At 36.7% G+C, this 19,599-nt stretch overlaps 1 protein-coding gene across 4 annotated transcripts; it reads right to left on the reverse strand.

Annotated features, from left to right (window-relative positions):
• Positions 1-4,729: 4,729 nt before the first annotated feature.
• LOC103706039 (3-beta hydroxysteroid dehydrogenase/isomerase family protein) lies at positions 4,730-16,982 on the reverse strand. 4 transcript variants are annotated; one of them, XM_008789994.4, is made up of 11 exons: positions 16,306-16,982; positions 16,043-16,213; positions 15,055-15,171; positions 14,878-14,957; positions 11,754-11,955; positions 10,487-10,604; positions 10,075-10,249; positions 8,671-8,827; positions 6,126-6,192; positions 5,768-6,032; positions 4,730-5,053 (listed from the first exon to the last, which is right to left on the reverse strand). In XM_008789994.4, exons 1-10 carry the CDS (start codon positions 16,798-16,800, stop codon positions 5,869-5,871), a joined length of 1,746 nt encoding a protein of 581 aa, XP_008788216.3. In that variant the 5' UTR covers positions 16,801-16,982; the 3' UTR covers positions 4,730-5,053; positions 5,768-5,868. The 4 variants fall into 4 exon arrangements, with proteins under 4 accessions (XP_008788216.3, XP_008788217.3, XP_088570953.1 ...); XM_008789995.4 differs by having other exon boundaries at positions 11,754-11,952; positions 16,306-16,980; XM_088714827.1 differs by lacking the exon at positions 10,487-10,604 and having other exon boundaries at positions 10,071-10,249; positions 11,754-11,952; positions 16,306-16,980.
• Between the last annotated feature and the right edge of the window lie 2,617 nt (positions 16,983-19,599).

Consider the following 19,599-nt stretch of genomic DNA (forward strand, 5'->3'; position numbering starts at 1 on the left):
ATCTTATCTCATTAGAGTGAAAATCCAATTCAAAAAGGTCTTATCTTAAGCGATGGCTGTGGTATACAAAAGTTATTTAAAATGCAATGTTATCTTTTGCCATAAATTAGGAGACAAGCTGGAGCAAGTCTTCTGTGACTTTTGTAAAATATCTAGCTACCATACCAAAAAAATATTGTAGCTTTGTTTCTAACAATGATAAGTAAAAATATTGTAAAGAAGTTTTCAAACATTCAGTCCCTATGTATGTACCGGCATAGTTATCATTTACATTATTCTTTGAAAAAAAAAATCTTTATGGTCAAAAAAAAGCACCCTCTATTACCTATATTCACATCTTGATCTTATAAAAAAAAAAATTTACTCGAATAACATTTTCTAGCGAACTAGTCCACAATCAAATTAGCTTCCTTTGCATATAAAAAATAAACAATCTTGAAATTTCATATATCTTCTAAACTAAAAATTTCAGTTACACTACGTAAAAATTTCAGTTCTTTGGAAAGTGCATAATCCCTTTGAACTTTTGAGATTTGGCATGTTAGTAATCTTTTTCAAAGCTAATCCCAAGACAAGCTCTTTTTTTTCCCTAAGAAGATATGTAGAAATTGATATGATTCTCATTTGCTTAACAATTATTATGCTTCAATTTTTCTCTACTATAACACAAACTATTTAGATAAACAATTTACTTACTAATCTCCTTTTCTCTAAAGAGTTTGTATTTTAATAATAAAAATATAAAATATATCACTATTGTTAAAACAATGACAATCTTGTAACCAAGAAAAAGAAAAGTTGATGATCAACCATATCTGATTATTGGTTGAAAAATAAGATTTGCTTTATCCAATAATCCAAAAATGAGATGTTACATACTTTTTTAGAAGAAGAACATGTCTGCCATGGGTTAATAAAGGGGTGGCTAAACATCAAAAATCTCGACTTTTTAAACTACTATTTCCTCTCGTGATTTGATACCAAGTTTTTGAAGAGAGTGAACTTGTGCTCAAATGAATTGCATGTTATATTGGAGCAATATATGATACAATGATGAGGCTAAAAACTAGTGGAATTTACTTGGAATTCTCAAGATTTTCCTACCATAAAATGATTGATTAAAAAAAATGAGATGCAATAAAAACAGACAACTTTATAGTGCCATGGAAAGGAATTATATGAGTGATTTGAATGGAAAACTTACTGCATTGCAGAGTAACAAAATGAACAACAAAGTGGCAATATTAAAAGCTCCAATTTCCCAAAAAGAAAAAGAAGAAGAAAAAAAAGGAGAAAAAGAATAAAAGCTTCAAAATGAATAAAGTATGCACTCACTCCCCCTCTTCCCCCTTCATCTATCACAATCTAATCTCAAAGAAAATATATCATTGATTTCATCAGTTTCTAGTTAGTCGTTTTCTTCTTTATGTGATTTTGAGATCTAGATGATACAAAACTCAAAAAGCTCCTTATCATTCATTGGATTAGTTGAAGGAAAGGCATTCATGCAACCATGACAACATTGGTAAATGCAAGAACTCTAGTTAAAAGTGTTGCCAACTAGGTATGTGTTGGCTCTAGTTATTGATATGTCTACTAAAATTTAAAGAACCAATTAACAAATAGAAGCCTATAGTTTATGGAACAAAGCCATCTTATTTTAAAGCAAAAGCAAAGTACGAAGGTGACGTTATGATAGTGTTACAAAGATTTTAAAATAAAATAATATATGGCTATCCTGTTTTGCTTTAAGATCACCCTCCAAAGATAATAAATGATAAATTGGTATAATGTAGACAAATTAAGTTTTATAAAGCAAGTTACAGAAAGAAACTACTACTATGCTACCATAATTTCAATATGCAAGCTCATACCGATTTAGCATTTTCATTAAAATGAAAACTACATATGAAAATACTGAAGATTGAATCCCATCTGTATTTGTACAAAGTACGAGATGCCAAAGGAGAGCTACCTGTATTTCATAGCCCAAAATTGTCTTTGGGTCTAGCATATCTAAAAAAATAAGACAAACTAAAAAACAAATATTTATCCCTAATAAGAGGGAGTGGTGGGTATGTAATGAATGCATAAAGTTAAGGCTATGCATATATATCGTGAGGCTAACGGGGCGGCGGACTGGGTGGCGGCATATGTAGTAAGCCACTCAAGAGGCACCCTATGGGTTGGAGAGGGTGAGATGCCTAGTGCATTTCGGAACCTTTTGTTTGCCGATTCTACTAGGTGTATTCGTACAAATGATGTACGATATGCATGTTTCAGCCAAAAAAAAAGGCATGAAAATAATAAATGAATTGAAAACCAAACACCCATACAAAAGTAATGTATTGATAAAAGCCACTGCTTCATTTAGTTATAGAAATGCAAATCTTAAATTCATCGAACATTTAATCGATCATTCCAGCAATAGCTAAGAATGGAAAACAATAGCAAAGGAGCAAGCTTAGGAAGAAATGTTCGATTTTTTAAGAAATTAAAAGGAGGTTAGTTAGATGAGACATGCTATATTAAATTTTCTATTCTTCTAATTCTATGTCTAAGTTTTCTTAGGTATTGCAAAAAGGAGAAACTTTCATTGGATAATTATGGCAAAATATGGTATCTTACTCTGGCAACCAAAATAATGATATTTCAGATTACTACAAGTCCCCATATAAGAGAACTCATCCTAACATTAGAGGGAGGGGATAGACCCTCCCAACACAAACATTATCCGATCCAACCCAATCCTATCTAATCTTGGCCCCTTCAACCCATTTCTAGCAGATCCAATCCTATTCAACTTAATCCTCACCACTCCAACCCAATTCAACCAACCAAGCCATATCCAAATGCATCCAATTGTATCCAGTCACATCTAATCATCTTGATCTTGATCTTAACCGCCTACTCTAACCTAATCTTACCCAATTCAAACCAAGCCTTGGGATACAGTCCTATCTGACTAGACCCAATCACACTCGATCTCACCATATCAGACCCTATCATGTTCAACTACACCCGATCAAGCCTGATCATGCCCAATACAATCCTTTCCTAACCTGATCCAACTCTGATATGGTAACCCCTCCTTTCCCATGGGATAGCCCACAAGGGGTTAGAAAGTGTGATAGAGAAGTACCACGCAAGCCAAAGATGAGAGAGAAGTAGAATGCTATAGGAGCAGGGGAGAGGCGGTGGGACAAGATCTTTGAACAAGCCATGGAGGACCACTTCCCTAGTGTGCAGAATTTTAAAAAATGAGCTATAATTACATCTTATCTTAACCACATGCCAGATTGTACTTTGCATGAGTATATATATATATAACTTGATTTTCTTGCAGGCTTTCTAATTTGACTCTTTTAACCAACTTCTTTGGAGACACCAGAGGGGCACAAGCAACAACCCAAAGACTAGAAAAAAAAGGAAGAATGTCAAAAGAGGAGGAAAGAGGAGGCAGGTGAAGATCTTCGAACAAGCCATGGATGAGCAGTTTTGCTAGTTTGTAGAATTTATAAACTAGTAAATTATTACGTCCCAGCTTAACCATAGGCCAAGGTACATCTTGCGAGTTTTTTTAATGATTTGATTTTCTTGCAAGCTTTCTATTTTAATTCGTTTGATCAACTTATAGCATAGGAACCTCCACAGTGCGAGCAAACCACCTCATACCTCACCTTAAGCATAGGAGAAAGTTTTTTCTTTTTTTTGCATAAATTTGCTTTATGTTACGTCTTTAAGCACGTCCAATGATGCACTCATAGTTATGTAATGGTGAAATGTCTAATTAAAAATAGATACTATTTGAGAAGGCATCCTATTTTAGATTCAGGAAATCTTCTCTCTCTTTTTGACATACCTCTCACTCCCCAACACAATGAAGGCAGAATTTGATCTCTATGTGGCTCAGTCCATCTGCCATGAACTCTAATTAGCATCTTGATAAGCTGGCACATTCCAAGTCTCATATCTCAAGCACCCTCTTTTCGGAGAGGTGCATTAAAGGTGCAGAATATATCTCATAAAACTTGAACTCCGAAGGAGTCCTGCCCATATCTTTTTCATTCTCGGAAGAGAAGGGGCCCGCGAACAAAATTCTCGATTTCTCATAATCGGGATGTTTGGTTGTACTTTACAAGTCAAATGACGCGTGGCACTCATTGCGAGAACTTTTGAACTCTTGCTTGGAGATGGAAAGAGAGAATTCCACCGTTCGCAATTGCTACCTGGCGCCGAGTTATGATAATACTTTATTTCCACCAATATCTCTAATCTAAAATGTTCCTGCTACTCTTTTTTTTAGTTTCTTTTTTAATAGAATGGAGAGAGGCATTCTTAAAAGAGAGAGAGAGAGAGAGATATTAGCATTATGGATGAATCACATTACATTGGCATCTAGTGTCTGCTGGTCTATTGGACTGGAGAAAAATGGGAGCATCTTCAGATAATAGAAATTTCCGATTTAAAAACTGGACTAGCTTTACCTCAAAATTTAAACAAAGAGAAGCTTGCACCTTAATGATCAAGGGCAACCATCGCCCCTCCTCTCCTCTTATGCAATCTTTGACTTCTGTTTTTGCTTTTAAAGAATGCAATTAGAAAGAGAGAGAGAGAGAGAGAGAGAAGGACAAGCTTTGACACAGGGATGCAGTGGTCCATGGTAAAATAATATCAGAATACTATATCCTGCAGCACAAGAGGTGCAGACAACTAAAATAATGAATGATTATACCAGAAAAAAAATCATATAGATTATCAACAAGCAGCTATTTTTAGCAATGGTACTTATCCATCTACAGACATCCTTAAAATTTGTGTAGATTTAAGATATATGCCAGCCTCGAGAATGACTTGTGCTCGGTAATATGCAAATTCCAGTAATCCCAGAAGACAAAAGGGGGTAAAAATTCAAAACAAAATGTCATGAAAATGTTTGATTTACAATTGGCAATATCGAGGACAGAACAGTGAGAAGTACGTGGATCAACATTTGGCAGTATCCCTGCAGGCGATTTCAGAATCCTTCTGCCAAACTTTATTAGTTTGAGACCTGAAAGAGGTGCACCAGAATTCTTTTCAGTCACAGAAAGCATCGAGTATAGAAGAATAGTGCTGACTAAATATCACATGGGCCATATGGCTTGTACTTATGATTAGAATAACGTACTAACAGGCTGAGGTTCTCCGAAGTTAAAAGCATTTCCATATTCTCCTAAGGTGTAGTAGGCATTATACATATTCCACCATGAATAACAGACATCAAGGTGACAAACTAGTTTTTTAAAAAAAGTAGGATCTTTTTCTGCTTTTCCTTCCTATCTGAATCTAGATATCAATAAACAATTAATATGACAACATTAGACTAGTCCAAAAAAATAATTCATATAAGCGAAAAAGTAAGCACTCATATATTGCATCGGCATTCGAATAACTATACTCTGAAGGATGATGACGCCAGCAGGCTAAGCTGGTAAAGTCACTAGGTGTTGATAGCTGCAAACTGGGTTAAAATCCCATCACCTGTTTTCAACCTGGCTTCCTCTTATCCTAGTTCTCAGAAAAAGCTATACTCTTAAGGGACATGAGACCACCAACCCTAAAGTTGACAAAGAATGCACAAAAGGTGGTAACGTTGAAACTCATTGATATTGTGAATCAAGTGTACAATGACAAATAACTCATGCATGATGAGCTAGTAGCTGATTATCAGGTACCTCCTGTAATATGCTTAATAACATGCTTAAATTAATAACTCTATGAATACCTTTTTCACATGAAGAACACTTCCCAGAGCTGATCAATGGATATCCAACAGAAAGTCAAGGAGTTTCGTGGTGCTTTATTTAAGGCCCTAAGCAGTTGTCCTCAATTTTTTAACTCTTGCAAATACGTCACCAAGAAACTAGGTAGATTAGCTACCATTCTTTCCTTCAACTTCCTAATTCCAGCAGATGCAGTTGATACTAATTTGTCAACCTCCTCTTCGCACTGTTCATATATTATGAAGAGGCTAAACAAGCATGTCAAACCTGCGTTGATGGGAAAAAGGGGTGAAAAAGCTGACAATGTTGAAAAAGTGACTGTATTTGGAAATTAATGGTAGCTTCAATTTGAATCCTTACCAACACCAATCAATGCTGACAGTGGAAAAGGCAAAAGCAACTTGACCACATATAAAAATCCAGCTGCCTGCAACAATTTAGTTATGAATTAACAAATGATAACATCAATGTTACCAAATACATTCAAGTACACTTAAACCAAGGTTTGAAAATGCATCCTTACCTTAGTACAATGGAAACCCTTCTTTTTATTTTTTTTAGGAATCGTTTCAACAAACAAGATATTTCAAAATTGACATGAGACCAAGACTTGGTTTTGATTTCAGTTTCAGCCGGCTCCAGAGAGTCTCGGTTTCTACAGTTTCAGTGATTTTGGAAGTTTTGCCCTAAGTTTCGGATTTTCCATCAAAAATCAATAAAAAAATTGAAAAAAATGAAAAAAATGAAGAGAGAAAAAAAACAAGAAAAGTTACGCCACAGTTTACAGTGTTTTGTGTTATATAGGTTCCCTGTTTGCATAAGTTTGTCAAATTGTAGGCCAAGACTAATACCGCATATAATTGAAATTATTGAATTTAAGCATCATATAGACATATATATTCTTCACATACTGACATTCAATTAATTCAAAAGGTCATTATATTAAGAAACTATGAAGCTTTTTAATGCCTATTGCATTCATTTCCCTTCTATTTTTTTTATTAGAATAGGCATTTTTTCAAATATTTTTTAGATCAAGTGGGTATTCAATCAAATGGATGCCATTTTAGAACATCATGTTTATTTTATATATAAAAAAGATATTATTGTTGTGAAATGTCTCATAATTATTTGTTCACAAATCACAATCGTCTTTATAAAGTGCTATAGTAAGAATCTTCCTAGAGTCCTTGGCTTGTCAAAGATCATATTTATTATCTATCCCATCTTTTAATTGAAGCAATAAAGAAAAATAATTGAAATACAGCTTATCTACATACATAGTAAAGTTACAACCCCAACATTATTGGAATTGCCAAAATAAAATATAAAAGTGACATTTTTTTGTTAGTCTCAACCAGTCTTGCCGAAACTGTCAGAACCACCAAAACTAGACCAAAACCGGCCAGTTTTGGCTGAAACTGACTGAAACTGATCAAAATTTGAAAGTGAAAGTCAGTTTCGGTTCAGTCTTGGCTGAAATTCGGCTGAAACAAATCAATTTTGGTCAAAAATTAAAATCTTGACCAAGACATTTGCCACATTCATTGTCTCCTTGCACAGGAAATTAGCCTAATAATTGATATACATGGAAGAAAATCATATCTTAAAGAAGTAATAAAATAACACTTATACAAGTTACTGTGGTGGTAATATAATTCTAGCAGTACAGCATTTTGAGAACCCTCAAAAATGGCAATGACTCCATGTGAAGGTGTAGAAGTTGGAGGTTTGGTTGTCTGATCAGAGTCCACGGCCACTCTGGATTCCCAAATGGTGGCAAATGAGTGTGTGGACATCAATCTCAGTCCATGCATGACCGTGCATGATGGATGAAAGGCAAGATGGGCTAATATACTGTTACTAGGATAGAGGGGCTAAACTTAGCGCTCCAACAACCATTGCACCAAGGAAGATCTAGCAAATTGAAGCATGCGCATTCCCCATTCCCACTTCCCTCTCCCTCTTCCCTTTCTAACCATGCCACTTCTCTCCTTCAGACACCATACCATGAATCACCTCAGCTAGCTGCTTCGCCTCACCATGGCTGGCACCCTGCTAGCAAATGGCTCCCTGCAACTCATCTCACCAACACTCACAGTCTACCAAACCAACTCCTTTTTCAACCCTCCACTTCCTCCACTATTCACCTTCAACAAATGAAAGCATATAAAATAGGTGGACGGTGGAGGCAGAGGAAGGAGGGCACTCGTGGTAGGTGCAAGGTGAGGTTGAGGACGAGGGAGGATAAACGTAACGAACATTGGAGTAGGAGGATGTGATGATGGTGGTAGTGTAGGTTGGAGGACATGGAAACATAAATTTTTGAAATAAACATGAAATAATACATCTATGGTACATTAAGTTACAATGATAACGTATTTTGGAAATATAGGTTGCAACCAGAGGATCATACAAAAAATGATACAGGTCTCGCACCCCCCCCCCCCCCCTCCTCCTCCTCCTCCTCCTCCTCCTCCTCCTCTCTCTCTCTCATGTGTGTGCTGCAAGACCCACGTTAAGCTATATAACTTGACATTCTGCACATCTATAACATTCAAAATACCAAAAACCAAAAATGATCTCTAGTGAGGTTTCTTGCCAATTCAATTGACCAATCCATATTAAAAATTTGTCAATAGCAATATAAAAAAGGTTTGATTTGACTTATGATTTTTCAGTATTCAAACTACCAAATGTCAGACCGAACAGATTCTGCACAATTCTGTTGACCTACCTCTGGATCATCCCAACATGGGGATTCTGATACATATACAAAGCATGCTTTTAAAGGAGAAGCAAAATTCATGCTCTAATGTATAAGGTGAAGTTTTAAAATGCAAGCTAGCAGGAATAAGCAAGTAATCACAAGTACATGCCAAGAAATTCTGGTCATTCCACTAACCTTGAAGAAAACATTCCAGTCATCGCCTTGGGCCAGTAACTTCAACACAGAAACTACTTTGTTCCATAGAGATGCCATGGTGATAAATGATTGTCTCACAGTTGATTCTGAGACTTGAAAGTAAGATGAGGACATCTTCTCCAGATTGAAACCAAACCTGTAGAAAGAATGCTGTACTCAGGATGCCAACATTATATACAAAAGCGTACCATTTTTATGGGCTATTAGAAATAGTAAAGATCGATCAGGCTCAGATATAAACTAAAGATTGCATTTATAGTAACTATAAAAATAACCTACACAAATTATGATGATACATGTTAAGTTGTTTTTATGACTAAATAAATGCACTCGTGTTCTATGTAAATGTAAGAAGGTCCACAACGTCATCTATTATTGCTGCTGACAGGTTGTTATAATATGATGGTCAAAAACACTGGTGTGTGAAATGCTGTTAGAGGAGGAAGTGCCATCTATTTGGCAATGGGGTGAGAAGATGCATTGGTTTCGGATCTACCCCTACAGTCTGAAAGGTCAAGCACACAGGGCCTTATGCTTGACCAGATCCCCATTGTCAACCTTCCTGCACAGGAGAGAAAATGCTACAAACAGGATACAATTAAGATTTCTTTGTAAATTTCTTGTAGAGTCTCCTAACCAACAGATTGTTTGCATGGCTGGTTAGATCTGATGAATAGAAGAAATATATCTTTTATTCTTCTGTAATTTGGTGGTCCACTAGGAGACAAGAAGAACTAGAGCATGTTAAGAAAGCGTAAAAGGGTGAAGGTCATATACGATGAAGTCAAAAGCAATGGTGGAGATAACAGGGATTCTCGCTTATTATCTCATTGATTTGGGAGGATTGTGCAGGAATAGTGGGTCAAATAGGCATGAAAGTTTTCATGAATTCAAGCAGGTTCGCTAGTTCAGGGCTATGTACAAATAAATTGACGTTTTCTGACTTGCAGGTGGTACTGTTGGGTGGGTGCTGACTGAATAATGACAAATGTCTGCTGGTTCTTTTTGCCACACCGCCTAAGTGATTGAATTCTGCAATATCTCATCACCATCACAAAACTTTGCAATTCCATATCTCAAATTAGTCAGAAAACAAATAACTAACAAGATGCCTCTAGAAGAACTAAGCACCGTTAGGTTTTTTTAAGCATATTGGCAAATGTAAGAGCACTCTCTGTTACTTTACTGATGGCTTGGACTTTCCTAACAAAGTATAAAACAATGACAAATAACTCAATGCATTAAACCTCATGAATAGATGTAATGGTAACTGGAAGATACTGCACATCTTAGCATCTAGGACAAGAATGATAAAATAATTCCACTATTACTAGATATTATTTCTAAAGCACCATGCAGAATTAGGTTAATAGTGATACCTACATGGATGAAGGTACAAAGCCATGGACAAAAAGAATGACTGCAACCAGCAATAGGATTTTGGCAGTTGATGAGATAAAAGTTCTTCCAGAAAGGAGGAACCAGTAAAACAGCATATAAGATGAAAGGAGATATGTAAATGTCTTCCTTTCATCTCGCCACAGCAATATATCAGCAACTGCAATACGACAAAATTCGAAGTTAACTAAAGAACTGAAAACAGATATCCACAGCCATCATATGAAAGGACACACTGTGACGTCCCAAACCAACAGCAGAAGAAAATTAAAAAAGAATTGCGCCGCTAAATTCAGGTAATTCTTAGATCTTTTCCATTATTTTCTTATTTTAAATTAGTCAAGCAGTAATCCACCCCCAGAAAAGAAGAATGTTTAGATGAAGCTATTGGTCCCACCTACTCCACTTCCTAACAGTTTATCTGCTTTTGATGGGGTGGTAAAATCTCGCTTCCTTGAATAAGCCGAGTCTTTAGCTAATTGCGAGAATGATTCCAGAGTTGACATAACACCATCCTGTAAATGCACCAATCAAATATAAAAGTATAAAAATTTCATCAAATGAGAGGGTCAAAAATTTGTCACCATCACAAAATCAATGACCACAAATTATTTAAAGCATTTTTGTCAAAAGGTGATATTTCTAAGGATATGTAAGTTAGACCAAGCACTAGGCATTTTGGTGCACATCCTTTAAAAAGTTCTAAGAAGTAAATAAAATAAAAAAAGAAAACGTCAGGAGGGGGACAGGACGCGCAATCAGCGATAGGCTTGATTGATCTGTTTGTATTTAAGAAAGAAATGCCTAAGACCTCGTTTGGCAGAGCTGTTGGTAGTAGAGCTTTCGAAAGTAGAGCTTTTTGAAGTAGAGCTTTTATAAAAAGCTATTTGCTATTTGATAACTACATTTCTAAAGTGTTGTGAAACTTTAATATGTGTTTGGTAAACAAACTGAGAAAGTACTTTTGGTATGACAAAATGACCATAAAGGATATTGCATAGTATTATACAACAGAGCATAATAAAATATAATATATATTAATACAAAAATATATAATATAGTATAATATTACTGTAATGGAATATAATATTATTATAATATAGTAATATAATACTGTATACTATAGTATAACCATATATAACATAATTTGACATTATATAACATAATATATCAATGTATTATGATATAATGTAATATAATATTATATTTATAGTATAATACAATAATAAAGGTATAAAATATTATAATTACTATCATTATATATATTATTATTATTATTTGTAATTATTATATTTTATCATGAGTATTTTGGTATAAAAAAGGAAAATGTTATAAATGAAAACAGCTTCCTGACGAGCCTAAAACTCTTTTTTCGGAGAAGCTGCACCTAAAAAGTTGTTTTAGTTTTCTGGCCTAAAACAACTTTCCGATTTTTTTATCAAACACCCCTAGTCCACCTAAAAGTGCTTTTGGAGGGCCAGAAAGTGCTTTTGGGCCCTCCAAAAGCTCTGCCAAACAGGGCCTAAAACATCACCCACCCACTTGCTTCCTTAACTGGGCAGTAATAGCATGATTTGAGAGTACATTAGTGAACACAACCCAAAGAAATAAACAATCACATATGAATATTTTGCAGTAGAAGAAAAATCAGAAAGCATACTCACCTCCAAGGATATAATTGGCGAGTATCCAATTAGCCTTTTAGCTGCAGAACAATTGAAAGTCCTTGTGCATGAGAGAGTGTAAGTGATTGCAGGAGTAAAAAGTGGATTGGATGGTATGCCAAAGCCCAGCTTCTCGCGAACTTTATTGGCTAGCACAACAACAAGCAAGACAAGCTTGACAGGAAGATGAATTGTAGGCCTGCTGTTAATTGTATATAATCATTTCCATCTGAAAAGAATCAAGCTAAATTCATTCCATAAATATAGAGGGCAAAAAGATTAAAGAGCCTTTCTGTGCTTTGTGATGGGACACGGAAGTTACATCAAAAGGGGTATAGATAGAAATATTTAGTTTAGATAACAACTTTAACTGTGCTCACCTTTTTTGATGAGTTCAAGTTTCAGCAATGACCATGCCTTTCCAACTATCAGAAATGAAAGTTGAAATGCATGTATGCATGCATGAGAAAGTTTCATCCGTAAATGCTATCTATATGATACCATAAAAGTCAAATGCTTGTATCACTGCAAGGTACAGTTTGAATGTATACAATTTTTGAATTCAAACAAAATTCCTTTTATTTTTCCTCTTTCGTCATCAAGCAAAGTCATGCTTATCCATAATCTTGTGTCTGAACAATAAAAATTGAAGTACAAAACCATAAATTCAGTAATGCCGTAATATATCAAAAACTTCATTTGGGACAAGTTTGGTTGCACATCTTTGTTAACCAAGAAGAGATCTTATGTTCGATATTTAAATGTTATAACTACACACTAGATCTCATGAATTTGGCACAATACAACATAATAAAAAGAAAGGATTTCAGGTGTAATGTGGATTCCTATAAGGAAAATTCTGGATGTCTTGTTGGAGACAGGATGATGGAAGATTGTTGCTTTATTTTTATTTTTATTTTTTTTTTATTTTTATTTTTTTTTTTTTTTTTTGGGGGGGGGGGGGGGGGGGGGGGGGCATCTGATCTCTTTCTTTTTCTTTCCTTGTTTTCCATATTGCTATTTTCCTGTCAAAGTTGTTTATCATTTACGCTAGGGGTTCATCCTGACCTAGATCGGGACCATTCACTTGATAGGCTTCACTGAATCTAATCCAACTGATTGAATGCAGGTGGATTTAACTTTTCTGTATAGGCCCAACATTTCGAACTATTGGTTACTATTAAATGGTTGAGTACGGCTCAGTATGCTTATACTGAGCTCAGTTGGGAATTCAAGTCCAGATTAGAACCATTCCTAGCAAATTTGGGCATGAGTTGGTTAAGGGTTGCACCCCTATCTATCTTATTTGACATGCATAATTAAGAGTGCATGTGGATCTAGCCATGTTTGGTCCAAGTTGACACAAATCAAAGTGAATTCTTGTTCAGGATTTATGCCCATGGATTAGGTTGAGTTAGGTCTGATATAGGTTTCCAACAGGATTTTATGCACCTGGGATTTATTGATTACTCTTCTTTTTAGTATGTTAAGCTATGTCTGAATGATTGGGTCAGGTTGCAAGTTGCTAGACTGATATAAACCAATGGTCAGGTTGAAACATGCTAAATATATTCATATCATTTGGAAGTTTCAATCCAAAATCAATACCTTGAGTCAAAAATTATGGGATGGGCCCTATATGTAATTTTGAGGTCAGCAAAATTACAGTCATACAAGCTTTGAATCATATGTTAAAGCCTAGCTTTTTTAAGAAAAAGCAATGGTTAGCATTGAACTTTGTGAAATCCAAACCGCCAAACAGTTAAATGTAAAAATATAATGCACAAAAAAGATTTCAAAGCAACCTAATAACAGTCTCTAAAGTTTACAGCCAACAAGTCATACTCCAATATGTTGTTTAATAACTACCATCTCAAGGGTGGCTTTTAATTAGCATGCAAATTTTTTAAGGAAAGACCCCTAGTAATCATAAACAAGGTTTTTATCAAACAAACCAAAATAAATTATGTGAGAGGTACAAAGTTTTTCAAGATTGAATGTATTCAAATCAGAAGCTGCAGGTTAACAAGTACATGAAGAAGAGGACAATGTAGTTATTGCCTCTGAGAATGAATTTCCTGAAAGCAGAGCCCAACAAATAAACTAAGAAACCCTAAAACTTTCCTACTAAGTACCAATTGGGACAATGACTAGCAGGAACCTATTTAGCTACTTCACAAGGAATCTTCTTTGTAGTCAAGAGGCTAATGGAATTTTCAGTTGTTTCCCAACAAATTGAGTGGAAAGAAGAGGTCCTTGAAGAGTGTCAGAAATTTGTTAACCTTCAATAATCCATTGGGCAAATAGGGATTTGATCAAGATTTTTTCCCCTAGAGTACTAAAAGCAAGCATGACGTTGTTATGAACATATGGTGTTACAACGTAAGTTCCCTCTTTGTTACAAGTTTTGACTTGCCATAACTACCGGGCGATGCTTTGGCCAACTTAATTATCGTGTTCTGTGCCACCATACCTATCAACTCGGAGAGCAAAAATATACCTAGCATCAAATTTACCAACTACGAAAGACAGTGCACCGATAAATATCAACATTATATCTCATGCTTTCAACTCTTGTTTGTATAACACTTGAATAAACCTTATCTTCCCTGACCACCAACTCTTTCTGCACTCAATACCATAATAATGTAAGCATATACCAAGAAAAAAGGACTCAAGATAAAAGCATCAATTACCTTTCCTTCAAGCTTTAAAATCATAAAAAGTACTGTGCTTTCATACACACATACATAAGAAATGCACTTGAATATACATATACATGCATGCAGTATATACACTTTTCATTTCGAAGTGGTTGATGCAACTAAATTTTATACTCAAAATTTTGAACATTAAGTCAAGACCATTGTTGAGTCAAAGAACTTTGCCAAGGGATTGCAAGGTACCTGCCTCAAAGTCATAAAAAGTCCTCTAAACATTCAATTATTCTAGTTTGATGAACACAAGATTAAGAAAAAAAAAGATTGCAACATTCAGAAATAAGTCTACCTATGCACAATCATGTATAAGCAAGATTATTCTTAAAGAAACCATAAATTAGTTATTTGATGGACTGCAAATATCCTAGAAGAACAAGTGAAGGATAAATCTCTAAAGGACTTACCTTTGATATCCCAACCCTTCCAGTATGTTAGAGATAAAATCCCAAAGCTCCACAGGTTGATGATTAGTTATAAAAATTGGCTGCAATATTTTAAGTGTCAAAGGATAGAACCTCAGCTTAGAGAGAGAAAAAAGTAGCAAAAACCATGTGATGTTATAATATACTCAGAAGTAACACCTTTCCAGCAACAGAGGTTGACTCTGAACGTAAAGCTTGCTCTGCACAAATATTGGCATGGGCCACGTTTTCCACATATGTGAAGTCACACATATTTTTACCAGTTCCTATGATGAACTGAAATGAGAACCTCTTGGTTACTTATATGAAGTTCAAATATTCCTAATATTCAATTATATGAAAGTACACAAATAAGACATGCATTCAACAAGGAGAGATGTACACAAGTATAATCATATTTGCATGCTAGAGGCAGAACCAATAAAACTAAGCACAAGCGCTAGATCCCGGTCAATATAGGCCTTTTCACGTCCATTTTGGAAAAAGTGTACAAAGATTTTACAGGTCTCTCCCTCCATCCCAACCATTCCATTCTATCTGGTACCCTCTTGTCATTGAGACTTCCTTCGATTCTTTGTTTCATTTAACCGGTTTAGTCAATCTGTTTTTTTTTGCATATAAACCCATATATAACTTCACCATTTCTCGTCTACGAAAATTTACCTTATCTTTCTCAATTTTGTCATGCTCATCATATGTGCGCGTATTCTGTACCTAAACATTCGAAAATTTACCAGCCTCTCAAGTATGTAAAGTTTTTCTCCTTTGGGCTATATAACATGCAGCACAAGAAGCACATGACGACACCTTGTGTCCAGCAAAATATTTACTAGACTATCTTAGTGTCGGAGTGGTGGATGATAAGGATTATCATTATTAACATTCAGACTACAGATTTACATAACATAATATCGACCATATCTAAAATTAGCAGTGCATCTCATGCCAAACATCATTAAGAGAAGCACCAAAACGGGCATAAGAGGTATCAGACTCTAAAATAATCATCTAAGTTTATATCACACAACATTCAACTAACAAATCAATTCCCCAGGGGGAAAAAAAATTCTCCCTTCAAAATTACATCAAACCCCAATCAGAAAACAACCACATCAGAATTAAAGAAAAATAATTAAAATTGCCAAACCTTAGCAAGGCCTAATCTTGCTGCCGCCACGAGAAACGGCAGAAAACTCGAATCTCCCGGCCCGAACGGATTGCTGGGGCGCAACACACACGTCGATAACCCATCCCTCCCGTTAGCATTCAACACCAAAATCTCCACCTGCGCCATCAATTCACTCAAAACGCCCTCGAACTGCATCAAACCAACCGCAAAACCCACCAATTCATTAAATTTTCAAGAAAGAAATCAAGAGAACGCAAACGATCAAACGGCACCAAACAAACCCTATCGGGATAGCGCAACGACTCATCGCCGCCATCGATCCCATGCACCCCATCGAAGACCACGTCGGCGGAGCCGGTATGCACGAGCCGCCGTACGCCGCACGCCCGGCAGGCGGCGATAAGGTTCTTGGCTCCCTGGACGGTCTCCGTATAGAGACGGTAGAAGTCCGACGGCGGCGGCGGCGGCGACAGAACCGCGGGAGGGGCGACGTGGAAGACGACGACGGAGCCGGCAACGGCGGGACGGAGCTGGGAGCTGTCGCGGAGGCCGACCTGGAAGTAAGAGGCCCGGCCGGATCTGATCGAGCCGGAAAGGAGCGGGTCGGCGGAGGGATCGGGAAGCGGGAGGGGGTCCGCGATCCGGACGGTCCAGCGGCCGGATTTGAGGAGGGCAGAGACCAGCGACCGGCCGACGAAGCTGGACCGGCCGAAGGTGACCGTGCATGCGAGCGAGTTCTCGCCTGTCGGCGCCGAACCGGGTTCGTCGATCGCCATGGATGGATCGAGAGAGAGAGAGAGAGAGAGAGAGAGAGAGAGGAAGCGGAGAGAGGGGTGGGAGGACGGGAGAGAAAACGCTTCCGTTAATAACGGTGTTTTGGCGCCGAAACGGTGAGGAACGTTTCGGGTTGCCGTTTTGATCTCCTCCTTCCGGGAGTTCAAAGCGGTCAGTTTCTGGAGGCACTCGGAATGCTTGGCTGGCGAGTACATAAAAGCCAAAACCACATGGCCATGGATCAGAATCAGATAATATTTTGATATTTTCTTTCTCTCTCTGCATGCAGTTAAAAATGTTATTTTTGAACCTATGTTGATACCATGGTGATGCTATTACCATTTTGGATTTTTCCGGAGAATTTTCCATACCCAAATGAGCATATGACAAAGTAAATTTGAAATGAGCACATAAGAAATATGAGGTCTAAAGATCCTCGAGCTGATCGGAGCGAAGCGGGCGCTTGATTGCCCTAAATTGATCTTTTTGTTGCCATACCTTGAACAGGGGCGGCCCAATACATTTGGGGGCCTAAGGCAAATCCAATGAATGAGGCCTCTTTTTTTTAATAATAAATTTTTTTAATAAATATAAAATATTTAAAAAAATGATATAGAAATAGATAGCTATCAAGTATACTATTTCAACAAAGATATATAAATTTAATAAAAATAGGTAAATAACTTTTTTAATTTAATATAATTTTTAAATGAAAGTAAATAAAAGTAATTGCTCGAAAAGAAGGGCCATGAAACTGATTAATTAACTAAAATAATGCTTGATAATAGTGTTTACCATGTCAAGCAAAAGCCGAATAGGAAATGGTTATCTCATGGCACTTCATTGTCAAGGTAATAAAAAAATTGAACATCTCTATAAGAGAAAGTAGGGGCATTATGGAAAATTCACTCCATCCAATAAATAAAAGTCCCATCCCACCATCTCCCCTTCAAGTGAGTACCCAAGCAGCAACTGCAATATCACAGCACAGCAGCCATTCAACTCCCTCTAGCTCCTTTTCTCTCTCTACCACCCAAGAGGGGAGAAGAAACCGAGAGGAGAAAATTAAAAGAATCTCCACCCTCCAAGAAGTCCATCTCCGATCCCCCTATCTTTCTTCCTGATGGCCCAGCTGGATCAGGAGTAATATGAGGGAAGGAAAACCAAGACCAAAACGAAAAAAGAGAAGGGATGAAAGATAAGAGTGGAAGACGAAGGGGGGAAGACGAGAATGGAAGGAATGAGTGTTTGTATAGCTGCAGCATCTTCCGGTGGGGGCCTTCCCTGGGCCGGGGGCCTTAGGCGACCGCCTCAGTCGCCTAAGGCTCGAGCCGGCACTGACCTTGAATTATATCGATCGATCAATTGCAATAACATTTACATAGAAAGAAGGCTTCCAACAATTAAAAAAAAATTAAGCATTAGGTAATTAGCTAATTGCAGCAGTTGAGCTCAAATAGCTTCCCATGCCTAAATAACCATATGTCACCTTTACTGTTACCAATGTACTAGCTACAAAGGTTTCTTCCATCATCCGTTTCCTAAGTTTGCATTCATTTATCATAATATTTGGTTTATGAGTGTAGTACTTTTATAAGACTAATTAATATCTAAACTTATTTAATAGGACGGAAACAAGATGAGCAGCTGGCTGGCCTGTCCTCCACTTCTTTCATGCACCACCTTATGAAACAGATACTGTGTCATGTCATACGTACCTTATGCCAAGGTACTCAAATCCGGAGCCTCTCCCGGAAGGCAAAGTTTCCAACCTTCCGGAACTACAAGAACTATTTTGATGGTCATGTACATAACTTGAAACATTTTTTCAAGACTTATCCTTTTAATTTTTGTAGTTAATAATAATAAACTTTTAGGAGATGGCAACATGTTTCTTTCCATGGCCTATAGTGAATCATCTCATTTGACAATGCCTCGATCTCTTGGCATGGAGCTAATTGCTGCTCTTTGATTTATTATGAGACAAATTCACAAATTTTGGACTTGTTTAGTTTCCAACTTTTTTCACTCAGCTCTCACCAAACATCAAATTTACTGTGGTAGGAGATGAAGAGAAGCCTAAAAGGAGCTATTTTTGCTAAACTGAATGTTGCCACCTTTGGTAGAAGATTAATTCCAAGATGAATGTACCTGATCTCTTAGCTGTTTGATCCTGATTTTGGGAACTAAAGAGGAGGGGGGAAGAAGAACATTTCCCCCCCCCCCCCAACTTTCTTCATTATTTCAATGAATTGAGTGAAGTTTTCCCCCCTACTTTATTTTTAAAAAAAATCCAGAGTATGAACACTATAATCATCTTGTACCAACCTCCCAGTCTTTTGTTGTTTAGTTTTAACGATAAAGCATGAGTTAACTTCATTTCACCGCTTAAGATTACGTTTTCATCCCACATTACTTTTTATGATAAGATTAGAGTGCATGATGACTGGAAGGATGAAAGGATGATGAGCAATATATATTTGTTAGCTGAACCTGGAACAGTTCGTTAGGTGAACCAATTTGGTTCGATCCTTTAGCAGAACCACATCAAGCCAACCATCCAACAGCAGGGAAAGGAGCCTAAAGGGAGCTATCACCATCCACCATTCACATTTTGTTTGGTGGCTGGTGCCTCACCAACTCTCCTTAAAGGATTTGGTACAACAACACTAGAATTGCCATTTAACAGGAGTACAGAGATATCTACAACCAGAATTTTGTTGCGCCCTCGCATGGTCTAGCTCCATGTTGATGTCTACTAATTCTTTTCATCAACAACTATAGTATAATTCAACTTCAAT

Source organism: Phoenix dactylifera, chromosome 2 (genome assembly GCF_051530095.1).
Source record: "Phoenix dactylifera cultivar Ajwa chromosome 2, Ajwa_hap1_PhDact_Kaust_v1.1, whole genome shotgun sequence".
In the NCBI taxonomy this organism is placed as follows: Eukaryota; Viridiplantae; Streptophyta; class Magnoliopsida; order Arecales; family Arecaceae; genus Phoenix; species Phoenix dactylifera.